At 39.2% G+C, this 16,087-nt stretch overlaps 1 protein-coding gene across 5 annotated transcripts in view; it reads left to right on the plus strand.

Moving 5' to 3' along the window:
* The first annotated feature begins 10,046 nt into the window (after positions 1-10,046).
* The window catches only part of tns2a (tensin 2a), a 79,882-nt gene continuing 73,841 nt past the window's right edge, over positions 10,047-16,087 (plus strand). For 2 of the 5 annotated variants that reach the window (XM_022220386.2, XM_022220388.2), the window contains exon 1: positions 10,048-10,995. In XM_022220386.2, coding sequence (XP_022076078.2) covers positions 10,867-10,995 — 129 coding nt within the window. In that variant the 5' untranslated portion in view covers positions 10,048-10,866. Of the gene's footprint in view, positions 10,996-16,087 lie in introns of all 5 variants that reach the window. The other 3 variants (XM_022220387.2, XM_022220389.2, XM_022220391.2) reach the window with 2 other exon arrangements.

Here is a 16,087-nt window from a genome sequence, read left to right on the forward strand (position 1 = left end):
ATGAGCCAAAACCAACACAAACACCAGAGATACAGAGTTTATCTGGTGATACAGGCGCTGCAATAAACAACAGAGCTGATATAAGAAGGCAAACAGAAGAAGGTAGAAGATGCTGCATGACTTGATTTTACAGCAGTATTTGAGATTATTGATGCAAAGTTTTTTGAGAAGACAGAACTTTATGGCTTTGATCAATCTGTTCTGGCATTGATTTATCGTAAACTAACAGGACGTAAAGCAGGAGACATCCAGATGTTTAAAGGATTGGAGACCCAGAGGAAGCTTTTACAACAGCGACAGTAATAACCTGTTATACCATAAAACCAACCCTGATCACACCTGCAACCTTGACATCTACTGAATGAATCTACAAATGTCCAACCTGCTTCCTTACTGTGACCTTAACGAGCTCAAAAGTGTTAGCGATGCATTAACAAAGACTGGAGACATGGCTACCTAATCACTCAGGTACAACACCGTGTCATCAGCATAGATGGAGAGTAGCCGGTGCGTTCCTCATACCAAATGCTTAAAGAGAATCGTGCATGTAGTTTAAGGTTAAAGGAACCCACCAGGACCATTTTCAGCAGATCCAGGACCAAACCTAACAATGCAAACCTCCATGTGGATGGCTAGGAATGAGTCGGACACAGTTACGACATTATGTTTAGAAAAGTCTAAGTAGAAATGAGGGGTAGCATCGGACTAGAAGGCCAGCAAACATGGAGGCTAAAGGAGTGAAAGTTTAGCTTGGCTCAACAATTTTCAACCAACCACTTTCTTCATCTTTTCTTGCGTCTTTACAGGACATCTGGTTTAATGGGAGAAGCAGCACCAACATCAACATCATGTTCTATCACATTAGGATGGGACTATAGCCAAACAAAGTGGGAGGAAGTGAATCAATCTAGTATATCACCAGGTTTTCCTTCAAAAAAGGAGTCTATGGTGGACATAATATCAGAGCTGGGCAAACTATTACACTGCTGACCGCCAGAGGGCACCACCAGACCACCAGATATGGATTTCACAAAGCAGGAACTATCATCTCTGGAGGCCAAACTGTGTTTTTTCTCTACACTCAAGTGTATGAATTAGAGAAAATCCGTGAAACACTTTTCTCTTTACTACATGAAGATCTGAGAACCAGCAGTGAGAGCAGAAAAGAGTTTATTCCTGCTGTCTTAAGATGAGGAGTGGGTGTTCTTTGCATAACATTACACTGGGAGACAAAATCCAATACATTTAGCAGAAGAACCAACAAACCAACCTGCCATAGACATTGTGACTGAACAGTTTAGACAGATTGAACCTGAAATAGATGCTCCCAGTCTTTCTGTTCTGACAGTATTTCTCGAAAGAGTTTGACGTTCAAGTGCTTCTTCTGAAACTGAGCATGAAACACCCAATGACTCCAAAGTCATCTATTTAAATATTTCAGAAAGAAGATTAGTTCTCTGGTCAGTCCGTCCAATTTTAGATGGACCAAAGTTGGTGACAAACTCAGGGCCTTGGTGGCAGCAGGTGCAGTAAACTTTTGGGATGGTTTCAGGAAAACAGGTGGAAACATACATCACAGTAAAGAAAACTGGTTACCAGATTTTGTTCTGGACAACGAACTAACAATAGCCTAACTAACAACCTGATCAAATGGATCACCAACAGCCGCTTAGTTTACCAAAAATCTCTGCAAGGTTCACTAAACTAGACTACCTTTATGCCTGGCAAGAAGAAAACAAACACTTTAGGATGCCGTCGTTGGTGACCGGATCACCAACAGGAGATAAGATGAGATTCTTTTGTCAAATTTTGCTCACAAATAATACGAAATCTTCAGTGCCTTTCAGAAACAGCAATAAGATATGCACTCACCCACCACTTTATTGGGTACATCTGTCAAATCTGGCGTCTTTAAATACAACAAGCTTTGCTTTTACGTGTTTACATCTCTAATTGTAGTGTAGTCACCACCAACTTAACACAAAATAAAATTATCGACTTTTTGACATAAAAAAACATCTGAGAGGCATTTAAAAGCTTTTTAAAAGCAGAATTCTACGACAGAGCTCTTTCAGGTGGAGCTAATAAAGAGTCTGGTGGGTGTAGGTAGGAAAGTCATACTGGTAATGGTTCTGAGGTAGTAGAGTACGATCACACGGGATAAGGATAATAACGTTCTTGTTCTAACTCTAGCACAGTGATGTTTTTAATCCTTCAGAGAGCAGTTCACTATAAAGACCAGCAGGGGGAAGCCTGTCCTTATCCAAAACAGAAGAAAACTATAAACCAGACAAGTCGACATCCTAATTTGAGATTTACTACAGGCCACGTTTTCATGTACAGACTCAGAAATGTGAACATCAACAACAGGATAAATAGCAGAACAGTAAATAAACAGAGCTGTAAACACTCTGGAGAATATATTTGGAAAATTAAGGGATTTTTGTTGATTTCTTACAATGAAAAATGCACTATTGACATCAAAATGTTTTTAAAAAACGTCACTAAACTACTAAAGACAATCATCCGTTATTGTTTAATCAACAATATGCAAAGAATATATGACAAAATATCTTACTTAATGATAAAGTAAATCTAAGTATGAAAGAAAAAAAATCTACAAAAAGAAAAGTTAGACAACGTGCTAATAGTCTGTCAGCAAATTACCAGGTGTTAACAGGTTGCTAATATAATTACTCCTGCTATCTGTGATAACATAAACCAGACCTATTTAAAAATTAATGCCTACAAGAAAAAAAAACAAAAAATAATTCCAAAATGTCCAACTTCTGGACCGAACAGTTGCCTGACAAGTTTGGAAATTTTAAACTAAGATAATGGTAATTATACACAATGTGTCAATGGGTTAAATGCTATTTTTGTATAAAGAATTTAACCACTGATTTTCAGAATGCTAACAGAGAGCAGCTTCTGTTTCTGCACATAGAACAGAAATCATTCTTAAACAGGAGCGGTTCAGATATTGAAGCTGAATGAGTTGGAGTTCACCAAGTCAGCTGGTTTGGACCATTGTCAAATATTTCTTGCCACTTGTGTTAAATGTTTTAAATGAGGCCAATATTTATGTCTGGAGGTGATTTAACTTTGAATATACACGTCGGCATTCACAGCCGATGAGATAAATACAGCTGCAGTTCTGCCTCCCTCCTCGTTCACCGTCCTGCCGTCAGGTTTATCTGATGGTTCTACTTTAGTTAGCAGGACAGTAGGGTAGAACAGATGAATGGCCTCAATCAGCTATAACTCAACATCACAACAATTACGGAGTTCATGGAGGATTTTAGGAGGCGCAGAACTACTCTTATCCAATCAGCATGAAGGGAACAGATGTGCAGTTTGCCAGGATTATAAGTAGATGGGTGTCCACAGACAAAAGCTGGACTGGACTGAAACCACAGAAGTAACTGGTTCAGAAAAAACATTACTGTAAATATTCATGACTGGATTCCCATGAAGAAAGTGGTTTAAACCAAATATAGTGCTGTTGGTCTTTGAAGTTCTTGTGAACTTGTTAATACTCCTTATGAATTTAAGAATTTATAAGACAAAACTTTACTATTTACAAACAAAGTTCTGGTGCCAGATGTTGCTGAGTAGAAAATGACGTAACAAACTGAATGCAGTGCCTGAAAGATAAGCAACAAAATGTGTTTACAGCAAACTATTACATTCTAAAATCTTGATCCATGACAACAGTAGAACCTTGACTTACAACGCCACTATAGAACCTCGATCTGTGACAACATTCTACAACCTTGACCTTATGACAACATTCTAGAACCTTGATCTATGACAGCTTTCAAGAACCTTGACTTACGACAACATTCTAGAACCTTGATCTATGACAACATTCTAGAAACTTGAACTATTACATTCTAAAATCTTGATGCATGAAAACAATAGAACCATGATAACATCATTTGTTTAATGTTCTAGAATGTTGTCATAAGGTCAAGATTCTAGAACCTTGACTTATGACAACATTCGAAAAGCTTGAAATATTACATTCTAGAATCTTGATCGATGAAAACACTAAAACCTTCATCTATGGCAACATTCTAAAACTTTGACTTTGGACAGAATTCCAGAACTTTAACCTAACAACATTCTAGAACCTTGATCTTATGACAGTATTCTAGAACCTTGACTTATGACAACATTCTAGAACCTTAACCTCATGACGACATCCTAGAACCTTGACTTACGACGCCACTCTAGAGCCTTGATCTATGAAAACATTCTAGAACTTTGACCTTATGACAACACTGTAGAATCTTGACTTAGGATAATTTTCTACAACCTTGACTTGTGACAGCATTCTACAGTCTTGATCTTATGGCATCATGCTAGAACCTTGACCTATGACAACATTCTAAAACTTTGAGCTATGACATTCTAGAATCTTGATCCATGACATCATTTCAGAACTTTGGCTGATAACAGCATTCTAGAACCTTGACCTTATGACAACACTCTAGAATAATAGCAGCATTCTAGGATAGTGATCTATGACAACATCCCTGAACCTTGACTTCTGACAACATTCTGGATTCTTCAGTGATCAGTCTTGACTGAAAACAACATTCTAGATTCCAAGCAGTATTTTAAGTCAGAGATGAAGAGAGCAGACATAAAAGGAGGCAGTATTGCAGCTGTTCTTTCACATTATGCAGGACATTTGTTGGTTCATGCTGCACTAGTTGAGTTGACTAGTTGTTTCTCCCTTAGTAACAAGTTAATGGGGGGCATCAGTGATTGTAGTGTTTATAAGACAGTGAAACTGCATGAAAAACAGTGAGACACAGTTTTATGTGATAAGTTGCTGATAGACCATTGGACAACCTATTCGCGCTGGCAACGGTGTATGTTCAAATTGTCAGGGATTTTCACAGATGACATTAAAGTATTTTGAACAAGTTGTCAGCTGATCTGAGGTTTTTTTTTTTTAACAAGACTGCAACCCCGTGACAACTGCTGTTGTTTATTGTCACCATGCTGCTACGACTCCACTGTAACCTGCTGCAGACTTATACTTTAAGCCTATTGCACCTTTACAGAAAGTCACTTTTTAATTGGTCTTCTGTATTTTTAAGATTTTTGCACCAGACACAAAAGAATGCAGCATTAGACACTATTTTCTATCTGCAGGAGCATCCAAAAGATTCGATCTGTCACACTTCCATCCTGACTTTTATTTCAGTTTCCTTTCCATCTTTTCCATGATGACTAAGCATGGCTTCTTTCCTAACTAGACGCTCTGTTTCCGGCTTTTGTATTCACTGGGCGCTCTGTGTCAAATTTGACGTCAATCTCAGAGATGACGGTAAATTCTCTTGACCTTAATGTGGAAAAGCAAAAGTCTTTTTACACCAGGCGTTATGTACACATTTTCAGTCACAGCATGTGTATTCTCTGAGATCTCAAGATTTCTCTGTTTAGTTTTTGCCTTTTTGTAATCTTTATTTCATCCCCCAGATGACAAGGCTTTATTTTTTTCTTTGTGTTTTTGTCCTTTATTTTTCACGAGCCTATAATGTTACTGGACACAGTATGAAAAAGGATAACACAAGTATGAAATGTTCCTGTTTAGCTTGATCCTAAAACTTTGTTCTGTGCATTTAGTCTTGAAACAGTTTAAATCCTCACTGATTAGCTTTTACCCAAAAGACTCTGAGAATCTCTACTGTCAATCAAGACATCCCCCTATGTGTATGTGTTGTTTGCATTTCTAGATAATCGTTCATCCAATCTACTTCAAATTTGTGAAGGCGTTGGCAGGAACAGGAATTCGTAGGGAGGTGGCTGGCGGACCCAAGACAGAACTGTCAAGAGGTTAGCAGTCTGGGGACTGTCTGGTCCCAGAGGTAGGTCCAGGACAAAAAAAGACAGGAAGCTGGATGATGTGGAGATAGAGAGTGACTAACGGCCTCTATGTTGTCGGAGAACTCACATTCCTCCGGAGGCTGTCTTAAAGTCTAGGATGGAGATGATATATTCCCTGGCAGCATCAGAGTTGGAATCGGACAGGAGACATATAGCGAGCCATTTAATCTATCACCTTGAAATATGACAACATTCCAGAATCTCCACCTATGACAAAATTCTGGAAGTTTGTCATGGCAGCATCCTAGAATCTTGACTTTAATCTACGACAGCATTCTAGAAACCCAAAATAATGAGAAAATTCTAGAACCTTGACCTATGACAGCATTCTACAACCTCAACCCAAAGCAGCATTCTAGATTCTTGACATATGACAATGTTCTAGAACTCCGAGCTATGGGAAAAGTCTAGAACCTTGACTTATCACAATGTTCTAGAACCTTGATCCTCACAACATTCTAGAACCTTGACCTTATGACAACACTGTAGAATAATGACAGATAGTTCAGTAGAACCTTGACCTATTATAGTGCTCTAGAATCTTGACTCATTATAAAATTCTGGAATCTTGACCTTAAGACGGCATTCTAGAACCCTGATTGTTATAACATTCAAGAACCTTGACCTTGTGATGGCATTCTAGAACCTTGACTCATTACAACATTCTAGAACCTTGACTCATGATAACATTTTAAGATCTTGACCTATGACAACATTCTAGAACTTTGATCTTATGACAACATTGTATCAACTCCACCTGTGGCAACATTCTAGATTTTTTCATGATAAAATTACAGAATCTTGACTTTAATCTAACACTGCATTAATGTAGAATCTAAAACATATGGCAACATTCTCGAACCTTGACCAATGATGACACTTTAGAACTTTGAGCTATGAGAAAAGCCCAGAAATGACCTATGACAGCATTCTAGAACAGTGAGTTATGGCAACATTCTGGAATCATGGCATTTTAACAAAATTCTAGAACACTGGCCTGTGCTAACATTGTGGAATCTTGACATGAAGCTAACAGGTTGGTGGCTAGAAGAAGAAGAAGCTGAAGCTCACAAAAGTCTAGCAGGTCTCAGACTAGCCAACCTATAAACTGGATCTCCCAGGTGGCTAGCAGGCTGGAGGCTAATACCTCTAACCACCTTTGGCATTTGAATTGGATGGTGGTAGACTCCAGAACTGGTCTGGGAGTGGAATCAATGGAATCCAGAATCGGCCACATTGGCTTTTTAAGACTGTCAGTCACCAGAATCAATTCAGCCACTTCAGGAGCATCGAAAAGCCAAGATATCGAAAAAACTGAGATTTCTAGATCTGTTTTGCATCTTCAGTTCCTTGTTTAAGGTCTGCTGTGGCACTGAGACAAACAAGAACCCATAACATCCTGTGATCTGAAGCTCAGGCTTACTGGGTCCATTTTGTGGTCAGTTCATACTGTCATGAGAGATTCAGAAAATAGGACCCAAGTGAAGAAACATATGGCAGCCAGGTTCTGTCAAAAAGGAATTTTATTCAAACAACACCTGCTGAACACAAGGTGAGGAGAAAACACAATACAGGGGAATCCGGGAGAAATTACAAGGACCATAACATAAAAACTACTCCAGTGAGAAAAGAACCTAAAGTCAAAGGGTCTGAGGAACACAATGAATGCAAACAGGCAGGCAAATGTGAAGTAAGTGAATGGTTGGAAAGCAACCATGGTACAAAAAAATTAAATGTACAAATCAGAAACAAACAAGAAGAATCATGCAGGTGCATTCTCGAACCCTGACCTCATGACAACACTCTAGAATCTTGACCAAAGACATAATTCTGGAAACTTGATCCTGACATTCCACAACCATGACTTACTACAACATTCTCAAACATGACCTTATGACAACAGTCGAGAATAATGACTAATAACATTCTAGAACCTTGATCTATGACAACATTCTAGAACTTTGACCTTATGACAACACTCTAGAATAATGACCAATAACATTCTAGAACCTTGGCCTATGTCAACACTCTAGAATAATAACCAATAACATTCTAGAACCTTGACTTATGACAACATTAAAGAACCTGAAGTTATGACAGCATTCTTGAACTTGACCTGATGAATTCATTCTAGAACCTTGATATATAACAACATTCTAAATTTGTGATATATGACGACTTCTCAGAACCGTGACCTTATGACAACATTCTAGAACCCTGACCTTATGACAACACTCTAGATTAAAGACCAATAACATTCTAGAACCTTGATATATAGCAGCATTCTAAAACCTAGAGCTATGACAACATTCAGGTGACCATTAGGTAGGCAAGCATGAAGAACTGAAAAAGACAGAACAAAAGACAAAAAGAGTTTTCATACAATGACAGGTGAAGGGTCACAGGTCATACTAATGAGGGTGACCAAAAAAGGAGGGAAACGGGGACAAGTGAAGGAAGTACAACCAGAAGCAACACACTAGAAAGACATTTTCATAATAAAACAGCAGGAAAACAGAAAACAAAACTCAAAGACCTCGATAACTAGTGCATCTCTAAATTCTTTCAGGCTTTCCTTCTCTGACTGCAAGCTGCAAGAATATTAGTTCTTATTGAAGATATAAACATTTGATAATGACTCCCAAAAAAGTTGCAGTAGCTGTCTAAAACTACATTTTTTGGTAAACATTGGAAGAAGCAGTGCATTTGGATGGTGTTTGTGGGACTATCTCAAAATAAACGAGGGTACAGGTGTTCATAATGATAAAAGAACATGTCGGCCATCATGGCTCATTGATGTGTTTTAGTTTTCTGGGTAACAATGGAGCTTTGTTGCGCAGAAGAATAACATAAATCAAACTTTAAATACACACGATGCACGTTGAAATGCTATTTGTTGTTGGTTTTGATCTTTTTTTAATGACATTTGATCACAATATGAAAAATATAGAATGTTGCTAGCCCAATTTAATAAATGTCAACTCTCTACAAAGCTATTTTTTCCCACTGGGGGGCAGAAAAAATTCAAAACAAACCCACAAAAAGCCATCAGTATGTGACATTGGAATGGTTCTCTTGGTTCAGTCCTGTGGGGCTCATACGTGATGAGATGTGAACTCAACCAGTGCACACACCCTTGGCATCCACGTCTTCGGTTAGTCTGTGGCCAAACAAACATGCTATTGCCGTGCACATACATGCACTGACCCACAAAAACACATGCCTGGGCCCAGCGAAGGGCCAAAGAGAGGCCAAGAGGGGAATAAAAGGGACGTTAATGTGCAGTTGCTTCGATTTTACAGCTTCCAGAAAGTCATCGGCTTGAGAATCTTCAGTCAACAAACCCTCTGGTGTCGAAGAAGAAGTCTGACATCATCACAGCTATTTCTGTACTCCTTTGTTTCTGCAGCTTTTGTTTCATTACAATCCCTTCTCTTTCTCTACTCTGGCTCTCCATATTTGGACTTGGTTTATCTTGTCTTCTCTTAGATGTAATCCTTTCTCTCCCTCCATTTTCCCTTCGTATCAAACCCCCCCATCCAGATATTTGTCAGTAATCACTGATCCAGGCCCGAAAGGAAGTTCTGCCAAAACTCCCGAGCAAGTGCCAAGAATCCTGTGCTGGATGATGGGCTCACTTTTGCCAGAAAGACTATAATTGTGCTGGCAGGTTTGTTTTAGTACCATATTTTCTAATCAGAGGGATCTGTAGATAATGACCCAATCTGCAAACTACCTGCATGTATTTTCCCATATTTTCGAGACCTGAGTTGATTAGGAGTTAATTTCACGGCATGTAAAACCAGGAGGGGGGCTCGCTGTAAACACCGTCTGCAGCCTGAGCTCATGTCTGCCCGAAAGACATACGTACATCCAGAAATAAGAGGAGGGGTAGGGGTCACTAATGCACAGGAGGGGATGGGTTGGTGAAGAGGAAGGACACCTGGGAGGTTCGTCTGCAACAACAAGGCCGAGCACAGAGAAAGAAAACGATACGAGAGGAAAGGGAAGCTCAGAGAGTCATATAAAGTTGTCAGGGTGGAGGGGATTTTTTGGAGGAGCGTCAAGAATTCGCCTTTTAAGGGGTACAGTCTCACTCTTCCAAGTCCTGCAAGTTCTAAGGCAGCCAAAACACTCAGGGGAGAAGAAACAAGCAACAGCAAAGAGAACGTGGAGGAGAGTGTTTTTCACACTTTAGCGATCTCAAACATGCATAGAACCACTTCATAATTAAAGGAATGCATGTGTGATTCCTTCTCACATCCACGTAGGTATGAGCTGCAGTGAAAGAGACGTTGTTTCGGCAAACAGGCCTCGGCGTTGTGGACAAACGAAGGCTCTGAATCACTCGCAGCATCCCAACAGCTGCCGTCACCGTCGCTGTTTTTTCTTGGTTGTTCTGCGGGACAATACCGGGTTAAGACCAGCTGCATCTGGGAGCAGGAAGCAGAGGGGAGTCGAGGAGGAGAGGTGGGTGTGGGGTGAGAAAACAGAGAGGTAATTGTATATGTAAGAGTGAGGCAACCCCAGCGGAGGGGCAGAAGCAGGAGGCGAGGGAGGAGGAAGGAAGGGAGGCAAGTCAGTGGGGATGGGAGGACGGTGGTGGAAGAAGAAGAGAGGATGAATCCTGAAGGTCTTGATATGTGAGAAGAGGGATGTTGTAAGTGCAGAAAGACAAACAGAAAAAAGTTTTGGGGAAGTTTGGGAACAAAGAGGCGCAGCGAGAAGGGGGTGGCAGGAAGAAAGAAAAACAACTGGGGAGTCCACATGTGAGGTGTTTTTAAAGTGCATGTCGAAGCAGCGCTGAAGCAGAGCCAGGAAAAGGGGAAGGGCCTCCGTCTCCTCCTTCTCCAGCTGACAAAAACAGCTGCCTGGTAGAGGACGGAGGGAAGACCAAGCCGGAGAGAGGAGAGGAGGCGGAGGAGGATAAAATCCACCAGACCCAGGACACCCTCCACCTATATGGGTTGCGTCCTGAGCTCGGACTGGTGTGGGGAGGGAGAGGTGCGACCGGTGCCGGTGGTCCGGAGCTCGTCCCTGAAGAGAAGGAGTCTGGAGAGGAGTGAGAGCGGCAGGATGAGGCTCACCAAGGTCAGTGTTCACCACAGATCCTGGTTTCTGGTTCAGATTCTGCAGTTTGATGCAGCAGCAGCAGCAGATGTGCAGGTTTAAAGCATGTTAGCATCTGTTTAAAGTGTCGGAAGAATTTATGGAGGTTTGGCACCGATATTGATGCTCCCCTGGAGGATGAGTATATTTTTTGGGTTTTTAGCACAGTGGAATCAGATATTTATATATGGGGCTAAAACAGAGACAGTATAAGTTGTCATTGAAGGTAGGAGGTACTTTATTGACCCAGAGGGACATTCAAGAAACCATCAGCATATTAAACATACAGAATATACATAAGAAACACAGGCGATATAGAGAAAAGAAAGGCATAATTATGTACAGAATGTCTATACTAAAGCTAATAAACTGTGTAGATAGTGTGCCAGCAGGTAGAAAAGTATAAATCAAATAGCAACTGTGCAATTATCAATGTACAAATAACCAGAGATGTCCATTTATATTCATGTACGTGTCCAGTTAACCAACATTGTCAATTAAAGTGCAGATGGAAAACAGAGAATGAACAAAACATAAAACTTTCACTGTAAAATAAAAGACTTTAAAAGCACATCTGCAAAATGTAATTGAAAATCACATTAAAATACAAAAAAATAAAAAATAATCTTGAATATCTGTTTTTTCTTCTAGTGGAATTTTTGGAGCTTTTTTGTGTAATTCCAAACATTTCAGATTATTTTTTTAATGCCATTTTTTTTCAATGACAGCCTATTTTGTCCCTGTTTAGCCTCTTATTTCTTGGCTTCTTTGCTCATATATTCCTCCTGCTTTTGCCATCGTGTCCTCCTCAACTTGATTTTTTACTGTTTAATTTGTGTATTTGATTTGTGACCACAAACTTGATGAACATGATTATGACGTCTATGTCAGCTTGTGTTTGTGCTAATTAGCAAATATAAGTAAGATTAAGAGGTTAATCTCCATTATTGATGATACTGTGGGTTCTTGGCACTAACGTTTATCATAACCAGGTAAAGTTGTATTTTTATCATTTTTGTATGGTTTTAATCCCTAATATGTACTCGGGACTAAGGTAAATACAAATCAGAAATAATACTGAAACTAAATTTAAACTAAAATATGTAACACCAGCCTTAGATTTTTTTTTTTTTTTACTGGAAAGCCTTTGATTTTAACCTGGTCCTGGTCAATATGCAACTTATAGAAATGTGATGTGGATAAGATAAGATAAGATAAGATAAGATAAAAATAAGACAAGCTCAAATAAAACTAGCTAAGATAGGATAAGACTAGCTAAGATTAGCTAAAAAACGAGATTAGCTAAGATTAGCTGAAATCAGACATGATATGATTAGTTAAAATGAGCTCAAATAAGATTGCTAAGATAAGCTAAAATAAGATTAGACAAGACAAGTTAAGATTAGCTAAGATCTGATTAAATAAGATAAGATAAAAAAATAGCTAAAATAAGATTAGATTAAAATTTCAGTGTAAATGTAAGAAATTAAAAAAAATAAACAAAAAATATATATAACTAACTAATAACTGATTCTTCCATGTGTAAATACTCAAATATTGCACATATTTTCCTGTATGTGGAAAATAGAAACATTGTACAGAAAAATTTCATTGCATTTTCTTCCATGAGTAGAAATACTAAGAGAGGAAATATTGATATTACACAGATTCTTCTGTACATAAGGAAAGCACTGATATTGTTGATGTCTTCTATGTGTAGATTTATTGCTGTTCAGTACATTGGTGTGTGTTGGTTGGTGTTGGCAGAGCAGAAAAAATCTCTGATTTAACCAGTCGTCATTAAATTATTAGCAAATCACCAGTGGATTATACCTATTACACATCTGCATGTTGTCATTGTGTTAGCATTTAGCTCAGCACAGCATTTTTTTTTTATGATAAAATTTTGGCCAGAAATTTGTTGTAACTGAAAGATGTAAGGTAATAACTAATATACATAGTTTTTTGCATATTTTGCCCATTATGTAATCCATCTTAACAAAAAGAGAGTAGAAAAACAGCATGAAATCAACATCATTGTTCAGCAGCAGGTGTCTAAACAAATCAGTGTCTTTTATGGTATACCATGTAAGCTAAGATTAACTCAAATAAGATCAGGCAAGATTAGCATAGATAAGTAACATTACATTTTTTAGAAAAAATTAGCTAAAATAAAATTAGCTAAAATGAGATTTGCTAAGATAAGATAAGATTATCTGAGATAAGATAAAATGAGTAGCTAAGATATGATAAGACAAGATTAGCTAAAATAAGATTAGCGAAGATAAGATAAAATTATCTGAGATAAAAGGAGTAGCTAAGATATGATAAGATTAGATAAGATTAGCAAAGAAGATTAGCTTAAATAAGATAGGAGTACCTAAAATAAGATTAGCTAAAATAATATTAGCTAATATACGATAAAATAAGATTAGATAAGACAAGATTAGCAAAAACAAGATAAGGTAAGATTAGATAGCGTAAGATCACATAAGATTATATTGTTATAAAATAAGTTAATCAATGATTTTCATGGTATACTATGATCACCTACCACCAAGGGCGTCAGTTTGTTTTTAAAAGTGGGGGGGATGGAGACCACAGCACTTTGAGAAAATGTCGAAGAACGGCGGCAAAATGCCACAAGCTGGGCTCAAACTCACAACCACCACACCAAAGGCAGAGGCTCAAGCTGTAGAGCTATCAGTACATGTGAGTAGAAAGGTCTGTGGGCTGCTATAGTACTAATTCTCCTGGGCCGAAATTTTGCCCCTGCACGCCTCTGGTCGGAGCTTCCACTTGGCACAGGCGCAAATTTAGCATCTGCGCGTTTTTTTTTGTTTTTTGTTTAACCTCACAAAGGTGTGCTGCGTGTCTGTGCAACTCTCGGCCGAGTGCGGATGGTGCGTTCAGGAGCGTCGGAATTTTCTATACTACTGAAAATAACTGGGTTTACAACGGCTTACATGTGAAGAATTTGAATGTGTTGGAGACAAAATGACCCCTGACAAAAAGTGGGGGGGACACGTCCCCACCGTCCTCCCCTAAACTGACGCCTATGCCTACCACTGAACAATATTGCTGATTCTATTTTTGACACCTGATGGTAAACAGAAAGGTTAGACGTCAGCGTAAATGTGGAAAATCCTCTCAGACGTGTGCAGATGTGAACACAGAAACGGTGATTGTTTCTGCTGGTTTTTTACAAGGAGTGTGTTTTGTTTGGCCTCGTTTTAAAAAGATGATGGTGTCTCCACATCTGTGCAGCCACAATGGCACCGTTGTGTTGAGTCATTTTATCAAAGTGGCATCAAAAGACCACTGAGAACTTCACTCATATCACGTCAGAACTCACACAGACTGGAGCGCTTGTGGCTTTTTTTTGTCATCTTATTTTAAATCCAACTGTCCCAGTATGTTTGCATCCATCCGGGCCTGTTTCCATGTGCATGTTCGGTCCCAGCAGCTTTGGATCACATGTCGAGCAGCGTGGGAACATGGAGGCCTCTGGATGACGTCATGCAGCAGAGACTGACCCCACCGCCCGGGTGTGGGAACCAGTTAGATCCCAGCGATTATCCAAGAGGAGGAGATGTTGTCTCATCTATTTATGGCCTTTTTTCACAAAGTTGTTTTTCACTTCTCGATGTTTTTCGTGAACTCGAGGACATTCCTGTGTGAGAGTTGCAGCTCGGATGCAAAACGTCAGTGAGAACTGGACTAATTTATACTCTGCTCCACATGCAGCGTCCTTACATAATTTGTGGAGGTTAAAGGACGTCGTGTATGTAAAATTTCACATAGTACACAAACAGCTTCTTCACATTTCGTACATATTTGTGGTTTGCATTCCTGAGGTTGAAGCATTCCCTCAGAAATGACTTTGATTTTGCGTCATTAAGGATTATTTTATAGCCTGTTACTAGATTATAATTCCCTCATTCTCCTCGCACCGGCCAGATTTACTGTTTTTGTCCAGAGATTGTTGGACGGCTGCTGCTCCTTGAGAGAAGCTGAGCGTCAATAAACAGCCTCCTAATGACGGATCCTTGAAATAAACAACTGCTGGCGGCGAGAGACGAAGGTTCATGTGGTTCTCTTTAAAAAGTAAAGCGCTGAACTCTGCTGTGGTGAATGATGCAGAATCCATGTGGGACGAATCAAAGCAGGACATGTGATGAAAATGTCACCTCTGGGTTTTATTCTAGTGATAAAATGATTTTTTCTGATTCGTCCTGTTGCCTGTTTTGATCACAAACTGGCACTGAGAGTTCAGTTTGTGAAGGATTTAGCAAGACTCATAATAAACCTCCGTTTAATTCACCTACATGTGCAGCTGTTGTCATATTACTGTGCATATTACTTTGTGGTTGTCACTAGTTAGTAGTGTGTGTGTGTGTTAGCATGCTAACATGCTAACACACAAAACTACAGTGGTTATTGTGGCACCACACTCAATATGCATGCTAAAATTGGCATTCAGTTCAACATTTGTGTTTCAACCAGGTGTACAGAACCACTAGGATGACTCTACAGGTGCAAGAAAAGATGATGTGTTGTCTAGGGATCGACCAATGCGTGGGTTTTTTAGGGTCTAAATGATTATTGTTGTCATTATGTTTAAAGATGTTGCTCAGCAATGGTGGGTAACATCTTTAGAGACTTCCAACTCCAGAAAAGACCCCCCAAAACACCAAAGAATGGCCACTGCTCATTGCTCATCCAAATGACTTCAGACCTGACACTAAATCTCACGCAGATTAGATGAAAGATTCCCAAGAAAAGTGTGGAACATAGACACAAAGACAGATTTATGCATTTATTAGTGAGATGGATGGATGAAAAATGGTCAGAAAAGAGTTGAATTAGGTTGCTTTTCTTCAGCAAAATGCTGTTTATTGAGCTTTTCTGCTACTTGCTGCCTCTTTTTTCTGTCTCGTTGAGCGTGGAAATATATAGAGTCTTGGTGCTGGGACAGGTTTTATTTCTGAAGATCAAATTAGCAAAGTTGGAAAGTTGTGGACAGGGCCGGCCGCTGGCATAAACACTCTATGCCGTTGTTTATAGCCACATC

The sequence above is a fragment of the Acanthochromis polyacanthus genome, chromosome 6 (genome assembly GCF_021347895.1).
Source record: "Acanthochromis polyacanthus isolate Apoly-LR-REF ecotype Palm Island chromosome 6, KAUST_Apoly_ChrSc, whole genome shotgun sequence".
NCBI lineage: Eukaryota > Metazoa > Chordata > Actinopteri > Pomacentridae > Acanthochromis > Acanthochromis polyacanthus.